This window comes from Phyllopteryx taeniolatus, chromosome 7 (assembly GCF_024500385.1).
Source record: "Phyllopteryx taeniolatus isolate TA_2022b chromosome 7, UOR_Ptae_1.2, whole genome shotgun sequence".
Taxonomy (NCBI): Eukaryota; Metazoa; Chordata; class Actinopteri; order Syngnathiformes; family Syngnathidae; genus Phyllopteryx; species Phyllopteryx taeniolatus.
Genome location: NC_084508.1, coordinates 30,465,119 through 30,488,845, shown reverse-complemented (window position 1 = coordinate 30,488,845; position 23,727 = coordinate 30,465,119). Strand labels below are relative to the sequence as shown.

Sequence of the window (23,727 nt, the reverse complement as noted above, 5' to 3'; positions counted from 1 at the left end):
AAAAAAATAAATGAAATATCACACAGCCATTGGTATTCAGACCCTTTGCTGTGGCAGTCATATATTTAACTCGGGTGCTGTCCATTTCTTCTGATCATCCTTAAGATGGTTCCACACCTTCATTGGAGTCCTGCTGTGTTTGATTATACTGATTGGACTTGATTAGGAAAGCCACACCCCTGTCTAGATAAGACCTTAAAGCTCACAGTGCATGTTAGAGTGCAAAGGAACTGCTCAGAGACAGAATTGTGGCAAGGCACAGATATGGCCATGGTTACAAAAAAGTTTCTGCTGCACTTAAGGTTCCTAAGAGCACAGTGGCCTCCATAATCCTTAAATGGAAGACGTTTGGGAACCCTTCCTAGAGCTGGCCGTCCGGCCAAACTGAGTATTCGGGGGAGAAGAGCCATGGTGAGAGAGGTAAAGAAGAACCCAAAGATCACTGTGGCTGAGCTCCAGAGATGCAGTCGGGAGATGGGAGAAAGTTCTAGAAAGTCAACCATGCAGTCCTCCACCAGTCGGGGCTTTATGGCAAAGTGCCCGACGGAAGCCTCTCCTCAGTGCAAGACACATGAAAGCCCGCATGGAGTTTGCAAAAAAAACACCTGAAGAACTCCAAAATGGTGAGAAATAAGATTCTCTAGTCTGATGAGACCAAGATAGAACTTTTTGGCCTTAATTCTAAGCGGTATGTGTAGAGAAAACCAGGCACTGCTCATCACCTGTCCAATACAGTCCCAACACTGAAGCACGGTGGTGCCAGCATGATGCTGTGGGGTGTTTTTCAGGAGTGGCTTCAGAACAACTCCGTGACTGTTCTTGAATGGCCCAGCCAGAGCCTTGACTTAAACCCAATTGAGCATCTCTGGAGAGACATGAAAAGGGCTGTCCACCAACGTTCACCATCCAACCTGACAGAACTGGAGAGGATCTGGAAGGAGGAATGGCAGAGGATCCCCAAATCCAGGTGTGAAAAACTTGTTGCATCATTCCCCAAAAGAATCATGGCTGTATTAGCTCAAAGGTGTTCTACTAAATACAGATCAAAGCGTCTGAATACTTACAGCTGTGTGATATTTCAGGGTTTTTTTTTTCTGAATAAATCTGCTAAAATTTCAATAATTATTTTTTTTTCTGTCAATATGGGGTGCTGTGTGTACATTAATGAGGAAAAAAGAAAAATGATTTTTGCAAATGGATGCAATATAACTGAGTGAAAAATTTAAGGGGCTCTGAATACTTTCCATATCCACTGTATCTGCAATCAATCGACACCATAATTTATGTGGACATCTGTACTTATGCCCACTTAAACCTCTGAAAATATCAGAACAATCTCCGTAATATTTTGGATTTTATGGACGTCAGAGGCGCGGTTCCAATTCTGGCCTTGCCGGTATGGAGTTTGCATGTTCCGGTTTCCTCCCACATTCCTACAACATGCATGGTAGGTTTATTGAAGTCTCTAAATTGCCCATAGATCTGAATTTGAGTGTGACTGGTTGTTTATATGTGACCTGCGATTGGCTGGCGACCAGTTCAGGGTGTACCCCGCCTCACGCCCAAAGTCAGCTGGGATAGGCTCTCGCTCACCCACGACCCTATTGAAGATAAGCGGTACGGGAAATGGATGGATGGATAGACGTTAGTGTTTTCCTTATTAGATGACTGTCCTGGTATCCATGCTGCGGCAGCTGAGCACAGAGCACGTAAACACAAATGCGCACACACACACATTAAATGTATTTATTTAAAGAGTATATGTACTGTATATAGGTCTATATCGGCGACATCTGGGTGAATTGGCTGTCATGTTGTCTGGAGATGTTTCCCAGACATCTTCCTGGTGTGAGCACAGGCAATATTACCCAAACGTATTGTGAGGGTCTGCTCGGAACGTCTGGCAGAATCCGCTGTCAGAAGTCCGAGTGGAACATGTTGCGTCCCTCCATTGCTGAGGCGGCCGACCGGAGCTGTGGCCGTAAGGTGGTCGGTGCCTTGTCGTGGCGGCAATCCCCGAACCTGTTGGTGGACACCAATGGTGAGAGATGCCGTCAAGCTGAAGAAGGAGTCCTTTCGGGCCTTTTTGGCCTGTAGGAGTCCTGAGGCAGCAGATGGGAACCGGCTGACCAAGCGGAATGCAGCCTTTGTGGTCACTGAAGCAAACACTTGGGCATGGGAGGAGTTTGGTGAGGCCATAGAGAAAGACTTCCGGACGGCTTCGAGGAAGGGGGAAGCAGAGCACCATCAACATTGTGTATAATGGGGATGGGGCGCTGCTGACCTCGACTCGGGACATTGCGAGTTGGTGGTTGACACGCCTCTGCAACATCGCGTGGAAATCGGGGACAGTGCCTCTGGATTGGCAAACTGGGGTGGTTTTTAAAAAGGGGGACCGGAGGGTGTGTTCCAACTACAGGGGATCACACTCCTCAGCCTCCCTGGTAAGGTCTATTCAGGGGTGCTGGAGAGGAGGGTCCATCGGGAAGTTGAATCTCAGATTCAGAAGGAGCCGTATGGTTTTCTTCCTGGCCGTGGAACAGTGGACCAGCTCTACACCCTCGCTAGGGTGCTCGAGGGTGCATGGGAGTTCGCCCAATGAGTCTACATGTGTGTTGTGGACTTGGAGAAGGCATTTGACCGTGTCCCTCTGGGAGTCCTATGGTGGGGTGCTTCGGGAGTATGGGGTGCCGAACCCCATGATATGGGCTGTTTGGTCCCCGTACGACCAGTGTCAGAGTTTGGTCCGCATTGCCGGCAGTAAGTCAGACTTGTTTCTGGTGAGGGTTGGACTCGGCCAAGGCTGTCCTTTGTCACCGATTCTGTTCATAACTTTTATGGACAGAATTTCTAGGTGCAGCCGAGGCGTAGAGGGGGTCCGGTTTGGTGGCCTCAGTATTGCATCTCTGCTTTTTGAAGATGTTGTGGTTCTGTTGGCTTCGTCCAACCGTGATCTCCAACTCTCACTGGAGCGGTTCGCAGCAGAGTGTGAAGCGGCTGGGATGAGAATCAGCACCTCCAAATCTGAGACCATGGTCCTCAATCGGAAAAGGGTGGCGTGCCCTTTCCAGGTCGGGGATGCGATCCTGCCCCAAGTGGAGGAGTTCAAGTATCTTGGGGTCTTGTTCACGAGTGAGGGAAGAATGGAACTTGAGATCAACAGGTTGATCAGTGCAGCGTCTGGAGTGATGCAGACTTTGTATCAGTCCGTTGTGGTGAAGAAGGAACTAAGCCGAAAGGCGAAGCTCTCAATTTACCTGTCGACCTACGTTTCCACCCTCACCTATGGTCACGAGCTGTGGATTGTGACCGAAAGAACAAGATCCCGGATACGAGCGGCCAAAATGAGTTTCCTCCGCAGGGTGTCCGGTCTCTCCCTTAGAGAGAGGGTGAGAAGCTTGGTCATCCGGGAAGATCACAGAGTAGAGCCGCTTCTCCTCCACATTGAGAGGTGCCAGATGAGGTGGCTGGGGCATCTGATTAGGATGCTTCCTGGACGCCTCCCTTGTGAGTTGTTTCGCGCACGTCCCACCAGGAGGAGACCCCGGGGTTGACCCAGGACACGCTGGAGAGACTACGTCCTTCAGCTGGCCTGGGAACGCCTCGGGATCCCAACGGAAGAGCTGGGTGAAGTGGCTGGGGAGAGGGAAGTCTGGGCGTCCCTACTCAAGCTACTGCCCCCATGACCTAACCTCGGCTAAGCGGAAGAAAATGGATGGATGGATAAATGTATTTTTCATCAATGTAATATGTTTAATATTTATATATTTAATTATAACAATATTATATTGATTATATTTCCATTATATATAAACATTTGTCGGCATAGACTGCCTGTGTTCTTCCGTGGCCCACTTATATTAATTTCTTCCTCTCCGCCGCACCTAGCAGCATTAGCATTACTGGTAGCCAGTTTTCCTCACTCCGGTCAGATGACTGTCACTGGAAAAACTGGTCATAGTAGTCGTGGGCGGTGGCTGTGGCGCAGAGGGTAAGAGTATATGCCCTGCGACCGGAGGGTCGACGGCTCCGTATCCCCGCCGCCTTTGATGTGACCCTGGGCAAGACACTTAAGCCACATTGCCCATGAATGAATGTAGTTGAACATCCAACTACATTGGTGGTCAGAGGGGCCGAAGGCGCAGTATGGCAGCCACGCTTCCGTCAGACACTTACTTCCCCAGGAGTATCGGCACCATCGATGTACACTAACACCTGCGCTTCATCTGAATTATTGATGCACAGGAACTGCACTGTGTGTGTGTTGAACGTTTTCTACTGTATTTTTAGAGGAACACCAATGTTTAAAGATGCGTTCAAATGCTATTAGTGTTTTGGGAAGGAAGGAATCACAGCTCCTTGGTGTGTTTGCACTCATTTACAGCTTATGCGCAGTGAGTTTGTCAGAAGCGGGGGAATCCGCGTGAATGGAAAGTACGCCTCATAAAGGAGAATTATGGCCCCGAATTGTTAACATATTGCTTCCAGTTTCTATTGACAAAAGAGTCTATAAATATATTCGAGCAAATTCATCACTCAGACAAAAAAAAAAAAAAAAAAAAGAAAAGTGATCACATGAGCTGATACCTGACCAAAATGTCATATCGGTACCTACTGTGTCTCACCTTGTCTTTGGTCTCACTGTCAGTGTGTCGACCTGAGCTGCAACGAGCTCACTGAGATTACTTTGCCAGAGTCACTACCCCCAAAACTTCAGGAGCTGGATCTAACAGGAAATCCCTGCCTCAAACTGGACCACAAGAGCTTGGAGCTTCTCAAGTAGGAACCTTCGAAATACTAAACCAATGCCGAATTCATTATTATACAATATACTGTAATAAAATTGCCCTTTTTTTTTATGTAATAGGCCCATAACATAATAACTGACCAACAATGTCATAAAATTCCTGAACCTGTAATGTAATAACTTTTGGCCAATAACGTAATAAGTTAAGATAATTGTTGAGCCCTAATATGTATTTAAACACATCTACATGCTCACACATATACACAACTTAAACACACATAAATGGAGCCACCATGTGTACATGAATACATATTTTATAGTCTATGCGTTCCGAGCGGGCGAGTGAGTTTTGATTTTCACTTATTTTATTTTACGTATTTTTAAAATGTATTTAGCTTTGCTAGTAGACAATACAACCTGATATTTATTGTAATGTGTCATTCTGTAAATAAAACTGTGACTGCATTATTGTATATTATTCGTGGTGGGCCGTCGCTGACGTCATAGGCTGTTTCGTACTCCTTGAACGCTGGCAGCTAGATCCGTTCCACGCGCACACACAGAGGTAATTGTGAATATTACACCGCGGCGGACTAATATGTGGCCTGAGGTTCCACCCGTGCGCGCGAAGTCACAGGAGTTGACGAGACCAGAAAAAAAACCTCTGTCACTTCTGCTGTTAAGAAGTAACGGTACTTTTACTCCGTTACAATGATGTTGCTCGCTAGTTTTATTGATCAATTATTGCTTATTTCTCAACTATTTTGCGCGCGAGACTCCGACTTCCGCATCGGGCGCCGTTTGCGCCGATCCAATTTAAGCTCTAGTGACGTTTTAAGTCTAGTTCACCAATCAAACGACACGAGACACATGACCTCGCACAACGTCTTTCATAGGTATTTTTTTGTCACTTTTTTCATGCCTTTGGCGTTTGCATGTCTGCTCTTTATATAGTGTATGTAAACTTCTGGTTTACATACAACTGTATATGGCTTTTAGACTTGTGAAATCACTGGGTTGGTGGTCGTGCCCTTATTTTCTCTGCAGCAATATCCGATGTTTAAGGGTGGATCCGCCCCCCTCTGCTGCCAGCGCCAGTGAGTGCCGTGGAGTCCCTGCAGTCTGGAGCCACGGATACACCGAGGCTTCTGGAGTCAAAAGCAAGTAAGTATTTTCCCTTTTCAAGTCACCTACTCACAAGTCTTTTCTCTTTTAAGATGTTTTTGCAATACATGTAAAGTACTGGGGCCTATTGTTATTCAATGCAAAATGAGTGTATTTAGTGTTTCATAGTGGATTGTGAATTGCAGGGATTTTACTTTTCTTTTTTTGTTGATTTTCCACCATCTTCCTCTTAAGGTTGTGTGTGGCAGCGCTTGCCCTCGACGCGTTCTGTGGAGTCCATGAAGCCCTCTATGGGGTTTTTCATGGCGACAGTAATGTCGAGGTGCCTTACCTGCTGCAGTGCACCATGGGAGATGTGTTAGCAGAGGAGCTCCAAAGGGGCCCAAGCCAGGGAGACTACATGACTAACACTTTCCTCACCATGCAAAGGTAAACGAGTGACCGATTCAGCAAGCAATAAAGAAAACGGGCCCTAGTAAACATTTCTACGGCCCGGTTCTACTGACGATTTCTGTGCTGATCTTCCTTAGGAAACTGGGCACAGCAGGCCAAAGGTTGGGCGGATCAGCAGCTTTATGTCACATTAGACATGACCCCGTGCCTCCCGGTGAACACGGTGGCTGCTTCACCCTGAGGGCTGCCAGCGTCGGCAGGTGCCAAGCTGTTCTGTGCCGAGATGGAAAAGCTATGCAACTCTCCACCATCCACACCGTCAAAGAAGAGCTGGAGTGCCAGAGGGTCCGACGACATAATGCCATCATCACAGAGGTAACGATGAACCATGCATGCGCATGTTTTAGATGTTATTGCTGGTCCTATAGGCAGGCTGTTCTCTCTCACTGAACCTGACCCTATTGCCACTAAGTCGTGCGGTTTGTAATCTTTGTTGTTTTCACCATGAAAGGTTGTGCAGGGTTCTTTTTTCACTGATTGAGTCGCTTTTTTTTTTATACCCATTCACTTGTGGTACTATCACTGCTGTCCATACTTAGCCACATGCCAGGATGAAAGAAGCCATGGAGAGATTCTCCATTGATGCCCATTGTTTGTTATTGCATTCGCTTTCTGTTACGCTGTATCATGCTTTCCGCTCGGGGTGGCACAAGATGCCAATCTCACAATGTATCGTTTTCTCTGCGATACTGTAGTATCAAAAGACCAGAATTAAGTAACACTGTCCAGTGAAACCAAGTACAGTATTTAGTTTGGCACTTTGTGAGGATTTTGACTTTTTAATATCGCATGGCTTTGTCCTCAACACCCCATAGTTAAACGAGCAATGGAAACCAAACAAACATTAATTCAATCAGTTAAATTATTCATTCGAGCCACGGATGCACATTTAACTTAAGGCTTCAATTTTCTCTTTCCATAGGACAATAAAGTCTGTGGCCTAACTGACTCCACCAGAATTATGGGATATTCCTTCCTGTGTCCGTCAGTTACCCCACGGCCACACGTCTCCATGGTGACACTCAGCCCACTGGATGAGTTCCTTCTGCTGGGCAGCCGAGGATTGTGGGACATGTTATCTCCTAGTGAAGCGGTGGAAGCCGTAAGGAATGTTCCAGACGCGCTGGCTGCTGCGAAGAAGCTCGTAACTCTGGCTCAAAGCTACGGCTGCTCTGACAGCCTCAGTGCTGTTGTCGTCCAACTCAGTGTCACTGAAGACTGCTGCTCCTTCTGCGAGCTGCCGCCTCCACCTCACAGTCCAGGTTTGGGTGCACACATGCAAGCTCACCCCTACCTGGGGAGTGCGGACACCCTGCTGCCACCACCGTCTTCGGGGACGGTTAGTGATCTGAGCAGCGAGTTCAGCACATCTGAAATGAATAGTGAGGTGGGCTCCACGGCATCGTCCGAAGAGCAACCGCCCCAAACTGAGCCACTGTCGTGCCATATGAACCTGCCGGGGCGGACTGGCATGCGACGAGTTGCTTGTGGAAGCGGGGGCTTCCAGAGGCAGTTCTCCGGAGCGCTGTCTGACAATGGGCTTGACAGCGAGGACGAAGAGCCCATTCCAGGGGTTTTCTCTAACGGCAGCCGTGTGGAGGTCGAGGCCGATGTCCACAGCCTAGACTGCCCTGCACCTCAAATACATTCGTACTCTAGCACTAGTATTCCACAATCCATCACTTCCAATCACGACCATTCACCGCCCACCATCTCAAAAGCCCCTCCCCCAGTAACGCCATCCTCCCCCTGCCTCGGTGGAGAGACCCGATCGAGCACTCTGAGCCGCAGGGCTAGACCCAACGGTTCTGTGGCGTGCCACGGAAGGAACCAGGACCTCATTGAGGAGGCGGCAGATAAACCAGTCAAGAAGCAGGGGGGATACTTTAATGCTCCCGCTCAGCAAGAACCTGATGACCAGCTGATCATTCCACCGGAGCTGGAGGACGAAGTGCGACAGATCATCGAACAGCAGCAGATGGAAACTCGGAACCAACAAGCGACCACCTACCAGAAACCTGCAGACTATTTTATCACACCACTCTAAAGGCCCCCGCACACCCAGCGACTCGGCCGAACTGTAGTTTTTGCCGCGATTTAAATTTTGAATCACAGACGCTTTCGCGCACGCTGAAAATACATTTCCGTTTTTTTTTTTTGCAAGCAAGACACCATACGGCTTCCGTGCTGCCCCAAGCAAAATAATTGAAGTATATAACGCATCAAATATTGTTTTAAAGCAATACTTAATTTTATTCATAATGTGCTTGTGGATGAAAAAGCAAATCTTGTTTGTAACCAAAATATATGTGAACTGCACATACCTCGCTGGGTTCGTTCAAAGGAATGGAGTCAGCGAATGGCCGATAAAATATCCACACGCTTTTAGTCTGACCCGCCTCTTCTTTAACTATTAATCTAGATTTTGTGATTTCAAAAATGTGAAAGATACAGGCTCACTGTTCAGGGTGTCCATATATTGAAGCGCTCATTGCGCGGGGTCATGTCGGCAACTCTTTATTTTTATGCGATGATCCGGCCCAATCGCATCGCGCAGTCCTTCTCTCCATGTATGTTACCGCATTCATTTGCACTGCTTTCTCGGAGGGTTCAGATTTTATGGACCAGAGACTTTAAAAAAATATATTTACTCTTTTCTACTGTTAACTCTGTGCCCAACAAAATGCAATGCAATTTTTTATCACACTTAAGTTGATCTCAGAAGCATTGTAAATGCTTTTTAAAGTAGAATTTTTGACTTATTTTGTTTTATGGTACGTTGCGATATGGACCATGGTGTTCTTTTCAAACTTCCTGGCCGTCGGTTTTTGGTCTCGGTTGTCAGAGTTAGTAAAATGTTAACTCCTTGGAGTTTAATACTTTAAAGTGACCGAGTTACCGATGCATGCTAATGTTCTCTGAGAGAAAAAAAAACTATTCGGAAGGCTGTTGTTCCACATTTGTGTTACCCTGAGGTGTGCTGAGTGAATGTTGAACAAGAGAATCCTCCTGTTCTAACCAGCCCATTGAATGTTATCAGAACTGTTACATATTTCAACTGCACAAGAAAGTTAGTTTTGCTAAATAAATTTAAGTTTGCAGATAACTGTGTTGATTGAAGCCTTTAATAAATCATGGGTGTGAAAACATGTATGGAAGGCAGCTTACGTGGATGAAAATGATTCCTGGTTGTTGTTGAAAGCAGGAATCACCCAAACTCGAGCTTTCAACTAAATGCTGAAGTTATCATACTAATGATCAGAATGTAAACAAAGTAGTATATTTAAACGTACAGTACAATAAATGTGGCCTGAGGATGACAAAGAGAACTTGCAGGAGTGTTTTGCCGTGATGAATATCTTGGAAACTGCACTGCAACGACTCGCGTTAGACAAACCTTGCAAAACATTACATGTTCTATCTTCAATTGTTGCATTGCTCTACAAAGAATGAGTTTTGTGAAATGGTTACATTTAGAACTTGTACTTCACTCTGCTGAATTTCTTCTGTTATGTGGGTTGACTGTATAATGTGTCCTGTATGAATGTGTGACAGGCTGCCAGGGAGCCTATGAAAGACAACAGGGTGACCACAACTTCTGTAGTATACTTATAACTGTAGTGTCCCCTCACGGTCTTTGATCATATTTAAATTATGTGGAAAGGGTTTTTCCTAAACAAGGCTTCCACTAACAATAACCTCTACATTAATCCATTCTCAAGCCAACATACAAATAGTAAAGTTGATTCCAGACATAGCTTTAAAATTCTTACATTTGTACTAGAAATACACATCACATTATTCAAGTTGGATTCATTCTCAGATTGCATTTTTAAGTAGCAATTAAGAGAACAATAAAAATATGGTTATTAAAAAACAAAACCACATATCCTGATGTGCTTACAAAAGACAAATGAGGGGTTTAAATCAGACAATGACTGGTTCCACAAAATGAATGATAAAAAGATTAACAAACTGTTGTAGCACACTGGGAACAGAGTAAGTGCCCATAGGTGTCAGTCACACAGAGGTGGTTTCAGCCCTCAGCGGGGCTCTCTGTGGATGGGATCTGGGCTGCTCTCGCTCCACCTCGTGGCGTTTACGTTCCTGCAAGTACTGATTCACCCTACGGATGGTTTGGATGGTGAGCACTGTCCCGGCGGTGTAAAGGATGGCTGTGATAAGTCCAAATAAAGCCACGGCTGCATCCGCCCCGCTGACATCACAGTTCATCCAGGTGTACCCGTTTCGTGCATACAGCCGCTCACGCTGCTCGCAAACATCAGTGGCGTTGACACCAATGACAAAGTACAGGTAGAGACCGACGGCCACCACATAGGCAACGGCACCTGCTGCCTGAAACACCAGCGCCCCATATAAAAGCTTACGGGACAAATGGTGGGGGGGCTTGTTGCCTGCAACCACAAAGAGCAGCGAGACCACGCCCATTGTCAGGCTGAATGCAATGCCGCCATAGATGCCAGGAGCTCTCATCTGGCTGTACTGCATGTCCAGCTCGCGCACCTTCTGCAGCTCTGTGCCCTGCAGGTTAAAGTTGGAGTTGATGTCAAAGCTGCCAAGTCCGCCCATGGAAGATAAGCCTGACGTCACCATCTGAGCGGCGACCACACAGATCAGGACTAGGCCATTGGTCAGGACAGAACAGATCAGAACAATACCTGGAGACATGAGACATTCAGATCGGTCAATACACTTTAATGTTTTAGATCAACAAAACAATTTTAATATCTCACAAAAACAACCCAAGTAAAGATAAAATCCAGTTTCTCAGTGACGATTTAATGTATTAAGGGAAAGAAATTCAAACCTCTCTGGCCCTGTGTGTAAAAGTCATTTCTTCCTGAACCCTTGCCAGCAATAACTGAAATTAAACTTTTGCGAGAACTGGTAACAAGTCATTCACATCACTGAAGAAATTTGGCCCATTCTTTGTTCATATTGGAGGGTTTTTGAGCATGAAAAGCTTGTTTAAGGACTCAATTAGATTTAAGTCTGGACTTAGACTTGGCCAAAACCTTTATTAATACCAGTTAAAAAAAATAAAAAAGGATAGCATTTCTTGCTGGTAGGTTTCAGGTCATTGTCCTGTTCATAACCCAAGGGCGCTTGAGATTGAGGGTAGGAATGTTCATCTGCAGGATTTTCTGGTAAACAGCAGAATTCATTGTTCCATTAATCACAGCAAATCGTCCAGGTCTTGAAGGAGCAAAGCAGCCCCAGACCATCACACTGCCACCACTATGTTTGTTCTGTTGGCATGATATTCTTTTGTCAAATGCTGTTATTTTTTATATATAACACACACCTTCCAAAAAGTTAAACTTATTTGGGTGTCAGTCCACAGAATATTTATCCCAAAATCTTTGGTATAATTGAGATGTTTATTGGCAAATGTAAGACAAGCCTTAGTGTTCTTTTTGTCAGCAGTGGTTTTCACCTTGGAACTGTCCCATGAATGCCATTCCCCCCCCCCCCCCCCCCCCCCACTGTCTTTCTTACGGTTGTGTCATGAACACTGACCTTAACTGAGGCCAGTGGTTCTTAGGCTGTCCTTCTGGGTTCCTGGATGAGTTGTTTTTGCACTCAAGTAATTTAGTTGGCTGACCGGAATAGTCGGTGTTGCCAGTGAAACTGAACTCAGCCTTCCAAAGTCTGTGATAATCAGTTAAACCTCCATCACCTCACTACTGTGTAAAAACTTGAAGAAAAGATTTGACTTTATTCAAATTGAAATGTTTCACAAAAGTGAGTCAAGTCTTTTCCATTGATCAAACAACTGACAAAATTGATCAAACGACTTTGGAAACAATTGTTCCATTATACAGAGTTGTGTTAAGCACCTGTATGCTGTTCAGTGTTTTGCTCAAAGATTGTCTTCAGCGGTTTGTTAAGTACAAACAATTGGACTGAATTGCAACACCTTTAGATTTTTCCCATTATCATGTTTGGGCTGTGTCAAATTTTACAAATCGGTATGCATGTAACCCCTCTTTATGTCAAAATGTACTTCAGCAAAATATGATACACTAAGGATAAATTAATTATACTCTGCATCTCTGACAGCAGCTTTGTACCCCAAAGTGACAAAGAGATGGTGAACACAGGAAACCCAGTTGGACCCGTGTTAAGTTACAGAAACCAGAATGGAACTATGCATAATGAAACCACAGTCCACCCCTCGATGCTGCACTGAGAAACTCTGAGCCTTCTTTCCACAATCAGTCTCACCTCTACTGGAGCACATGTGTGTGCATTTGGAGTCATTATGTTCAACATGCGGTACGTCCCGCGCACGTTTGGGATGATGGTCTGGATCTCTGTCATAGTAAGGCGGTCGGGAAGATGTCCTGGAGAATGCAAAGACAAGTCTAAGTTTGTAAAACAGCATCCATTTTATTCCTATCTTTTGGATTCCGACACACACGCATTACTCTCAACAAAAATCTAAGTTTCCGTTCACACCTGTCAGCTGAGGAGCGGTTGCCATCGCCTGGTTCACGGGGGTGACGGTGGTCCCCGTTTCTCTCCCTGTGGCCCCGGGTTGAACGGGGTGGTTTGCTCATTGCAGGGGACTGAAAGGCAAAAAGACCATGAAAAAAAAACAATTATTAAACGACTGAAAATAAAGGAAAATATTGTCACCATCACTCCAGTTCATCACAGTTTGCATATCACCTCCATTTAGAGACAGCCAATTGGTAACGTACAGATTTGGAGAAAATTCTTGGTACCCTTTCATTTAAGAAATAAAACCCCACAATGTTCACTTGTCACTATGTCTACTGTGAAACATGGAGGCTTGACTTTGTCCTGGGGCTGTTTTTTTTTTTTTTTTTTTTTAAATCCACACTAATTTACTTTGATTGCCTCGAAATATTTCCTTGAGGCAGGGGTTTCAAACATACAGCCCGCAGGCCATAACCGGCCTGCAGGATGAATTTGAAAGTGAAAAAAATGCATAATGTTAAGACAGGGGTGTCAAACATATTTTAGTTCATTTGATCTCAAATGTGTCAGACCAGTATATCTGTGGCCTAATAAGCTATAAATAACGACAATTCCAAAATGTTCCCATTGTTTTGGTGCAAATAATTCCAAGTAAATTTTAATATTATTCATAATTACCATCTTGTTACAAATCTTGTTTCTAATATGAGCAATTTGAAATGCCTTAACAAAAATGAGGGCAATTTCACCAAATTATGAATCCGTATTGTCATTTCCACATGTGCAACATCCATGCTGTATGTACCTTGTATAAAACTAAGATATAGAAATCATTTTAAATTTACGTACATTTCCACATCCATCAGAAAATATTAACAACCTCAACTGACTTATCACACTATGCAATCGTAAAGGAGATATGAGGTCTTAATACTCCATACTTCACCAACAAGTTGATTTTATGTACTTTTTTGCTCAAGAAAATAAAACTGGCATTAATTTCCAAATAACATCAATATATTTTGGAGCAATTGGTAAATAACTCAACGGCCTTTGGAAGACCCCCCTTTTCATCGACACCAACTGTGTCTCGGTGTGACGTCAGAGGCAGAAGTGGAGACCAAATTCATTGCAAAATTATGTTCAATCACTCATTTAATATGCTGAAAAATTGCTAATTTATTAGCGTGTCATCATTAAAATGATACAAACACAGCAGGCGAGTGCCACATCCTTGCAAACCTCATGTATGAACCCAAGCAATGTGGCTTGATGTCCATAAACTGTCACCAATCATCGCCAACATTTACACAGACATCTCTATTCATGGCAGCTTCAACCTCTGAAAATATAACGATTGGCCCAATATTTTGGGTTTTATGGACATTACACGTGATCCCTTTTCTCGAACAATAATCTATGGAGAGGAAAATGTTTTGGTTCAAAAACGACTGTTCGGATATTTTCAGGGATGTACTCATAAATTTTGGTGACGATTGGCCGCAGCTTTGGGACACAACACGACGTAACGCCCTCGTTATGACAGCCGGAAGCCAGAGTTTGCGTCTGTCACACATGCCACTATGCGCCCTACAGAAATGCCTCTCTGATCTTTTGGAACTCTATTGACATCAACATCTTAGAACTGACATACAGTATGCAGAAATGAATCTGCAAGAATTCATGAGGTGTGACGCGGCTGTCTTCTTTCCTCAGGGTGGCATTTCACCAGTCAAATTTTCAACAAGCCTTCCAACGTGTTTTACAAATCATTATTTTCACTCATCATTGTCCAAAAAAAATAATATTTTTTTAAAATCCAGACTCTCAATATAGGCAGGTGTTTTTTTTTTTTCCTCCTCTCTCTTTTCTTTCTTAATCAGCCACTGTGACTAGAGGGCGAGGGCAGCGGCTTAGAAGACAAGCACCACTATATAAAATGTTTTTTTTTTAAAATGGCAAAGTTAAAAGCCCTATACAGTTGATGGGGAGTGATTACGAACACTTTCGGTGACCAATAAGAGAAAAGATCAATGTCATTTGGAGCGTGTGTTTGTGTGTGCACATACAGGAGAAGGGAGGGATTGTTGGACTAGTCCTTGTACTTCTGTCTCACTTTCCTAATCTCTCCTTCTCAAATACAGTACATATTCATTATCTCTTAATTCATACGATAATTTTATACTGGCACAGTCATTCATATAGTACTTCCATTTATTATTCACTTTCCACCGCAATCACACTCACCCTAAAGATGCGTCAATACAGCCATTTTACATATTTATTTCCGCCATTTCTTGACCAATGCAAACCATTCCAACTTAAAAATGTTCAGCTCGTTCAGGATATCTTGTGAGTCATTTCACAAACATACTTCTATTTAAATGCTGCTTTTTCAGTCTCACATTCAAAATGTTTTCGATTTTAATTCCCCAGCATTTCAGTCCAGCCTCACCTCTTCAGTACTTGCATGCAAGTACAGAAATTGTACGTTCTAGTTTTTAAGTGAAACAATATAGTTTTCAGTTCTTAATACCTGTGGGTTTTTGTGTGTGTGCTTTCATATACTGTACAATCACTGTAAACAATTTTAATGCACACATGTACTTACTGTAGGTGAGAAACTGAAGAAAATAGCAAATTCCTCTTAAATCACAGATTGTTCTTGTAAAAGGATAGTTAAGGATTTTCTTTTTTCTGTATTGCTTTGAATTAAAAATCTAAAATACCAAATATGATTTAAATTATTTAATTTGTTTAATTATTATTATTGTCTATTATTTTTGTTCACAGTCTGTTTACTCTTGACATCCAATTAGACTGTATGTGATTCTTCAACAACGATGAGTTTGACAGCCCTCCATTAAATAATACCAGCATTTTTGTCCAGGTGACTTTCATTCATTTTCTTTTTCTTTTTTTTTAAATGCACTTTAAAAAAGGCATTGCCTGATTTTCATCAGTTAATTGTCAGTATTTTCTAAACATTTTATTATTACATTTGTTAGTTTCAAGTTGTGAAAAAAGTCTGATCATGGCTGTTTTTCCAAGAGGGTAGCAACAATCTTGTTTATGTCAGTAGCTGGACAATAATAACAAAAATGACTTACAGTACTGCATACCTCTAAATAAACTGAAACCCTTTGTTTTGTCCCGTTTCAAGTACAAAAAAAAGTGCAACACCACTCTGATATCAGGTTAGTTTGGGAAGGTGGGAATACAAGTAGCCATTGCAAAGGTCAGGAGGAATAAACCTCAATTATAATACCACAGCGGAAGCTTAAAAACTCCACTGTGACACAGTAGAACTGTTCCGGCATAAAAGGGATACAGATTTTCCATTCTGCTTGACCTAACAGCCGAACAGGATAAAAAATAAAAATAAATAAAGTACATTTTTTTTAAAACAGCAAAGGTCAGAAGGTATTTTAAAATGTTCCTCTCGTAAAAGCAACTTTGGCCAGACATTTTTTTTTGACTAACCTAAATAGCCGAGGCTAAAGACGAGCACCTGAAGTGACTTTAAACTCCCAAAAGGGCGTCGAAGAGGCCGCTAAAGCATGAAAGTGGTGTGTCAAGTGTCAAAGCTTTTGAATACCGTCAGCCAAATCAACTAAAGTGTAATTGACAAGGACACTTTGAGGAAAGTTGGAAAAACACCTCCTCCAAACGAAAATAAACCCCCTCGGAAAGGTTCGCCACAACACAAAATCAATGACAGTTGACTCAAAGCTACCAAAATGGAACGTCTACGGCTCAGTGTGTTACCGCTGACTGAAATTCAAACTTACTGTAAAGTCGACGTAGTCGCAGCGAAGTCCAACTATCTCGCCATTACGTCCCGTGTACAGCGGGCCCAGGTAAAGTAGAAAGTGCCCCACCCGGCCTGGAAGAGGAGGCGGACCACATCCAACATGGCGGCTCAGGTATGCCTGAGGTGCTGACGTACCTTCAATTGTGTGCGTGTGTGTGTGTTTGTATACTGACTGTCCACTGGGTGGCGCCAGTCAACATAAAATGCCAACATGTAAACATTTCCGGGTTATATCACGAGTCACGTTATCCTTGTGTGGCTGGTCACGCCAAGTTGGATTCACCATTGTCGTGTTTACAATTTTGAGTTGAGCTCATGTTGTTTCTTCGGACTGCTGCTGTGCTCGTTAACCAGCGTCTGGCCGGTTTACGCTGCACTCCTGCCGGCTACACAATCCTCAGAACCTCCGCTGCGTACATCCAGGGTCAGAGCCCTGAACCAAGGATCCGAGAGTACTTCTACTACATTGACCACCAAGGGCAGGTGAGTGTTTGCTGTTGCTCTTGTTTTTTTTTGTTTTTTTTAACAAGTGTCGTTTGAAAAGATGTTCCTCCCATCACATGTTGGTTTGTGGTCCTCTGCAGTTGTTCCTGGATGACACCAAAGTGAAGAATTTTGTCACCTGTTTCAAAGGTATGGAAAGGGTAACGTTTTTATTTGTGTGTGTGTGTGTGTGTGTGTGTGTGTGTGTGTGTGTGTGTGTGTGTGTGTGTGTGTGTGTGTGTGTGTCAGTCTTTGCTTAGTTTTCCTTTATCAGAGCCATAAGACTCTCTTTTGCCCTTGTGTGACTTGACTTACATTATAGCCAAGTCACATACATTACAGGTCCTGGTCATATAATTAGAATATCACGAAAAAAGTTGATTTATTTCAGGAATTACATTCAAAAAGTGCTCTATTTCAAATGTTTGTTTCTTTTTATTTTGATGAGTATCACTGACAATTCATGAAAATCTCTTCAGTTTCTCAGAAAATTTGAATATAATTTAAGACTGATACAAAAAAAAAAAGGTTTCTAGAAATGTTGGCCAACTGAAAAGTATGAGCATGTACAGCTCTCAATACTTAGTTGGGGCTCCTTTTGCCTGAATTACTGTAGCAATATTCTTCCATATTGCACCTCTCCACAATATTCTAAATTTCTGAGATACTCAATTTGGGGTTTTCATTAGTTGTTATAATCATCAACATTAAAAGAAATAGACACTTGAAATATGTCAGTCTGTGTGAAACGAATGTGTACATTACACAAGTTTCACTATTTGAAAGGAATTACTGAAATAAATCAACTTTTTCATGATATTGTAATTATATGAGCATCACTTGTACAGGCACTTTATTTAGAACTGCAATTTTGAATCAAGCATGGAACCCAGAGACATTTTCTCTCTGCTCCACTGTTTATAATCTGACATTGAATATGGTTGCTTTCAATACATTTTGTATAACAAATCTGGCCATGACTTGGTATGTGATTAAGCATTGGTCCCATGCATAACAGGCCAATGAGATCATGTTTACTTGTGGTCAGAAGCTTACATAATCTCATCATGGGCATGATTGTCATTTTCATTTGGAGCTTTTAATGATTTATTTCAACCGGGATTATAAACATACATCAATGTTTTTTTAAAAACAGAAATTGGGTCCACAATTTTCAATATATTTGCGATTTTCGCTAATCCACACAGGGTCAAAATTATACATAAACTGGCACTAAAATCTAATTGAATGTCCCTTTGTGGGTTTCACATAAACCAGATGCTTTTTGAACAAGCTTCGACATAATTCTGATTGGTTATTGGACCACTCTTGTTGGCGGAATTGGTAGAGCGTTAATTTAAATTGATTCGATTCCCCATACAGCATTGTCTGCAAATGTTCAATAGGGTTGAAGTCAGGGAATGGGAAGGTAATTCTAGAAGCTTAAAGTTAGCATGCTTTCGATTTTGGAGCAGGGGCTTCCTCCTTGGGCGGCACATTTTCAGTTTTAATGTATGTAACAACAATGTAAAACTTGCTTCACTGTGGACGGTGATGTTGCAGTAATTTCCAGTTCATGGCAGTGGTGCTTTATGGTTACCAATTTCATTTTCCTTTCACATCCAAGTAACATCGGCTTAAATTGTTTGAACTGAAATCAAATTAGATTTGTAAGTTGTTTACAAAGGGCTCCAAAAGACATAAATCTACACAAAAAAATAAATTGCAACCTGTTGTTGTATAGATGCTAGTCTGCTCCTGACCTTTGTCAAGGTGCCCTTGAGGAAGGTACTTTTAATTTATTAGTCAGGCCTTTTTTTTTTTTTTTTCCAAAGTTGCAATTCTCATTCGTCATCTTCCTGTATCACCAGACAAACAGTTCCTCGTCTTCTTCTTCAGTCGTCTGCGTTTAAACCAGAGCGGACGCTACGAGAACGACTTCCCCTTCCTGTCTTTGTGTGGGAGAGAGAGGAACTTCCTGCGTTGTGATGACAGACCAGTGGTCTTCACCCACCTGGTACAAGACGCCACCGGCGACCAGGACTTGCTGTCGTTCTGCGGCGGCGCAGAGAAGCTGACAGTTTCCTTCCATCCTGAGGCGCTCTACATGCATCCGGCCAGCGGACGAGTTTACCACCCTTGCTCGGAGCGAACAGGCGGCATCGGGCTGGTGACGTCCGCCCTGGCTTTTGAACTCAGCCCGTTCTTTATCTACGCTTCAGAGCGAGGTCAATCAGGACCACCCACACACTTCCTATGGAAGAAACAGCAGTACACCCTAACCAATGAGCTGGCAGGGAGCTTTTCCACAGAAATGTGATGGTGTGCCAAAATCTTGGCACCTTAGTGACTGTTAGGAACTGAATTGCCAATCATCAATGAATATTGAGCTTGGGATATATCATTTCAAACATTCATATTATCATGAAGCTAAAAATTGTGTTTTCATAAACTTGGATTACAATTACTTGGTAACGTGTTGATTAATTGGATGTGCCCCATTGGCGCCTGCAATGTTGACAAGGAAATTAATCTTTAAATGTTCCCCATTTATTTCCAAGACAAAAAAAAATGATTTGGAAAACTTCAAATGCTGTTTATATTGACATTTTACACAACTGAGCAGTTGGCATTAATGCTAGCGCTAACACTCAAATACTGTCTGCTCCAGCACTAACGTATGTGATTACACTTGTTGCTTTGATATTTTAATAAAAGAAAAAGGTAAAATGGGTAAATATAATTATTTGAATGATATTCACGTCTGTGAATGAAAAAATGTTTTTAGAGCATTGCGTTTTGTGTGATTTCTTTAACATTTTGCAGGTAAGACTGAATGTTTTTTTTCTTACACTTTCAGATGGACATGAGAATGTTTCACTGCATGACCAGTAGGTGGCGACGTCAACTCTTGGAAAAATGACCAAGTGATACTTGTCACTTCATTAACTTGTAATCAATAGTAATATTGATGATGTTGATGGCATGCTTGAATGAGTTTGTTGTGCAAGAAGGTGCAGAGAAGCTTGAGCTCATACTTTTTAGTGTGCATCAGTTTGTCTGTGTCCAAAGAGAAGAGTTTATTATCCAATATAGCATTTAACACCCTCTTTAAACGAACCACATTTGCATTAAAGCCAATGTGACATTTTTTTTTATTTTTTTAAATCTCACACACAAACATACACTTGTCTGCCTCTATGACTACCAGAGGTCATAAATCACCACAGTCTGCACCCTAAATGTCAAACTACAATAGCAAGATATAATCTATTTACAGAATTTTCCTCTTGCTGGCAAGGGCTAGTGTCTTGGACTTGTTTACCCAGGTCATAAAATCCTTTATAGCGGACTTATCATGTCTTTGCGTGACTGGAAGATTGAGTGAGATGCTATGGTTACTCTGCATTTGAGATCTTCGGCTGGGATTAGGCTCCAGCACACCCGTGACTCTAATGAGGAGAACCAGTCCAGACAGTGGATGGATAATTTAATAGTCTTGGTAATTTTTATTTATTTTTTGTCCTGTTCGACTCTTAGGTGAAGCAGAATGGAAGATATGTATCCCTTTTATGCCGGAACAATTTTGCTGTGTCACAGTGGAGTTTTTAAGCTTCCGTTGTGGTTTCTTAGTATTATAATTGAAGTTTAGAGAGAATCGGAGTCAAACAGAACAAAGTTTCTCGAGGGGAGAGAGAAACAAAGACAAAAGACAAAGCACTAATTGTAAACATGATGAGAAAAGTAAGTCATTACATTATCTACAGCATAGATCTCAAACTCAGGCCCGGGGGCCAAATTTGGCCCACCATGTAATTATATTTGGCCCACAAGACCATATCAAATGTGTATTAGAGCTGGCCCACCAGTATATAGCACATGCGCCACTAATATTACAAATCCCAGAATGCTTTGCTACTGTTGGCCCATCAGTCTAGATCGGCATCCCTTTCTGTTGCAGTCGTTAGCAACTATGCTACCAGTCTCCTCGAGCAAATTTACACTTCCCCTTCCCAAAAATGGCCCAACGAAAGATGGAAAACTGTTAACTTCCAATACAGGTGGGAGGCAGAATATCTGTTCTCTAAAGTAAAAGACAGACCTGTTTGTCATGTGCGGAGAAACGTGGCTGTAACAAATAATTGAATTAATGTTTTTTTTTTTTTTAAATTCCTTTATCAACTCCTAAGCAGGGATTGTTAATAGTTTGAAGTTTGGATTTTTATTGAAGGACATTCTTATTTTTTTGGGCTGTTTTGTTGTTGGCCTTTTTTACGTCCAATAGAAAGGTAGTTGGAGATAGATAAATAGAAGATGGAGAGACAGAAGAATTCATGTTATCTATTTAAATATAAAACAGCAAACAAATACCACTGATGTCTTTTATCGCAAATTTGATTTCTCGTGTTTATAATATTAAAGTTTGTTTATTCCAGATTCAATGTTTAAGCAAAATTTAAGTTTGTTGTCATATGATAAACTTTAACGCTACATTTCTGGAAAGAAGGAAAACATGGACATCGCAGTGATTTTTCATTAAATATTGAGTTTGGCATGCGACGATGTTCAATTTTTTTATTTTGTCCCACTGTGAATTTGAGTTTGACACCCCTGATACATGGGGCTGTAGTGCTACACCCTGTGAGGGAAGGACAGGATAGAACAGGACGAGGCCAGGAGAAGAAGCATGCAGGACAATGGTCGTGAACCCCGCTGTACAAATGAAGTGTGGTGGGATTGACGATGTAAATTATAAACGTCTATAGGACGAGAGTATGAGTGAGGGGATACACAAGCAATTCGCATAGTTATAAGTTATTTGTCGCAATGGGGCCCAGGAGTCCACCTAAGAGCGGCCCGGTGGACGGAGCACCTCCCACACCGAGGGATCCAAGACAGTCTGCAGTGCTCATACAGTATTTGAATTAAATACATAAACAACTAGCGGCACGGTGGGCGACTGGTCAGAGCGTCTGCCTCATATTCATGAGGTATTTGTCGCAATAAGTGAGTGGCACCACACCCAGTGAAAGAGTCCCAGGGGTGTGTGCCTGCGGACACATGCAAGTGAATTTTCACCGTTTTACAAGCGCAAAGACTGACAGAAGTGTCCTGTAATTGCTGTGGCCGCACCGCAGAGGCTGAGGACCCCACCCAATCAATCGGGGGGTGGGATCGGGCCCAGGGGTCCACCCGAAAGCAGCCCGGTGGACGGGACACGTCCCACACTGAGGAACCCGGGGCGGTCCGCCGGCACCACAGAGGCGCCCTGACAACTGGTCACCCAGTGGGCCACAGGGACCCAAGGTCAGCCCCCTAGCCAACGCCCCCACAGACGTGTTGAAACGCGGTCCGACACCCACACCCTCCTGACCCCATATCAGTCCCCCAGAAAACCTTTACATATGTACCCAGATGTGATTAGTGAGAAAAATATATACAGTGAGTGGTGTGAGCGTGTGCTAAGTGAGTGATTAAGAGGCATGGCTCCTGCAGGTCGAGCCCATCAGGCCGGACAACCATCGACGAAGAGGGCTGTCCCACCCGGACCCGCAGCACCAAACGCCCTCTCAAAGGCCATGACTACCTTTCATCATAATGTCACGTTGATGTCATGAGGCGGTATAGTGTGACAGAGAGGTTAGCTCACCCGCCTGCCTGTGAGTGACTTTGGCCTCAGTTTGGAACTGTCCACCACCCAGAATCATAATGATAGCACCCAATCTGTTCTTTCTTCACCCTCCATGAACCACAAAGTCCCTTTCTAACTTAACACTCACACAGCACACAAACGTTTTTCCCATTTCTGTGAACAGTTGGGCCTTTGGGCTGCTGACACTCTAGTTCTACTTAAGGTAGAATTGCTAATCAAAGTCCATTTTTATGTCGACGCTTATTTAAAATGATTGTCCCGTCATTTCACAGAGAATGGTGTCGTTGATTTGTAAATAATTACCACTTTAGCAGAATAAAAAAACATCTCCAAGGTCCAAATATCAAACAAACTCACATTTTCACTTCAGTGGTTGAATGCAAAAATTGGTTCATCAACAACAATGGTTGACTTGATTTGTTTTTCCTCATCAAGCATGTAGCAGACGGGGCAATTAAGCTAAATAATTTAGTCCTGCCAACTGCCCTCAACCTTGCTGATTCAGTTTGTGCTAAGGCCCTGATTTATTTGCCAGTCACGCATACATTCATTACGTTAAATGAATAAGCGGTCCCAATACTTCTAAGTGTATGCTGACTGGATGTAGGATTTGGGTATTTTGGGTAATCATCCTGTTCATGGTTAGGGGGAAACTGGAGCTAATCCCAACGGACATCGGGAAAAATGCATAGTACACCCTGGACTAATCACTGGCAAATCAAAGGACACATATCGAGACGCACAACCATTCAACACATTGCTGAGTGGGAACAAAACCTGTGCTGGCAGTACGAAAGTTTAATGAGTGAACCGAGACACTTCAGTGACCCTAACCAACCGACTAACTAAGAATAATAACCTGTCGCAACACACTTTCAGAATAGGCTAAGAAGGAGGCCACCAGGAATGACAAAGACATGAAAGAATGGATACAAACTGAATTCAGTCGGAGACAATGACAAGTTAATACAAACTCACACAAAA

General features: G+C 43.0%; 3 protein-coding genes across 5 annotated transcripts in view; 2 read left to right on the top strand and 1 right to left on the bottom strand.

The window, feature by feature from the left end:
* Positions 1–9,736, top strand: part of LOC133481210 (PH domain leucine-rich repeat-containing protein phosphatase 1-like) — a 40,018-nt gene extending 30,282 nt beyond the window's left edge. For all 3 annotated transcript variants that reach the window (XM_061780311.1, XM_061780310.1, XM_061780308.1), the window contains 5 exons: positions 4,649–4,779; positions 5,795–5,911; positions 6,107–6,301; positions 6,403–6,640; positions 7,248–9,736. In XM_061780311.1, the coding sequence (XP_061636295.1) occupies positions 4,649–4,779; positions 5,795–5,911; positions 6,107–6,301; positions 6,403–6,640; positions 7,248–8,372 (1,806 nt within the window). In that variant the 3' untranslated portion in view covers positions 8,373–9,736. The remainder of the gene's footprint in view (positions 1–4,648; positions 4,780–5,794; positions 5,912–6,106; positions 6,302–6,402; positions 6,641–7,247) is intronic.
* Positions 9,429–16,737, bottom strand: si:ch211-191a24.4 (uncharacterized protein LOC100150331 homolog). Its single transcript, XM_061780317.1, has 4 exons — positions 16,585–16,737; positions 12,809–12,918; positions 12,575–12,693; positions 9,429–11,004 (listed from the first exon to the last, which is right to left on the bottom strand). Exons 2-4 carry the CDS (start codon positions 12,907–12,909, stop codon positions 10,346–10,348), a joined length of 879 nt encoding a protein of 292 aa, XP_061636301.1. The 5' UTR covers positions 12,910–12,918; positions 16,585–16,737; the 3' UTR covers positions 9,429–10,345.
* A 57-nt stretch (positions 16,738–16,794) lies between these two features.
* Positions 16,795–19,837, top strand: c7h8orf82 (chromosome 7 C8orf82 homolog). Its single transcript, XM_061780318.1, has 3 exons — positions 16,795–17,090; positions 17,192–17,240; positions 18,962–19,837. Exons 1-3 carry the CDS (start codon positions 16,923–16,925, stop codon positions 19,408–19,410), a joined length of 666 nt encoding a protein of 221 aa, XP_061636302.1. The 5' UTR covers positions 16,795–16,922; the 3' UTR covers positions 19,411–19,837.
* The last annotated feature ends 3,890 nt before the right edge of the window (positions 19,838–23,727 follow it).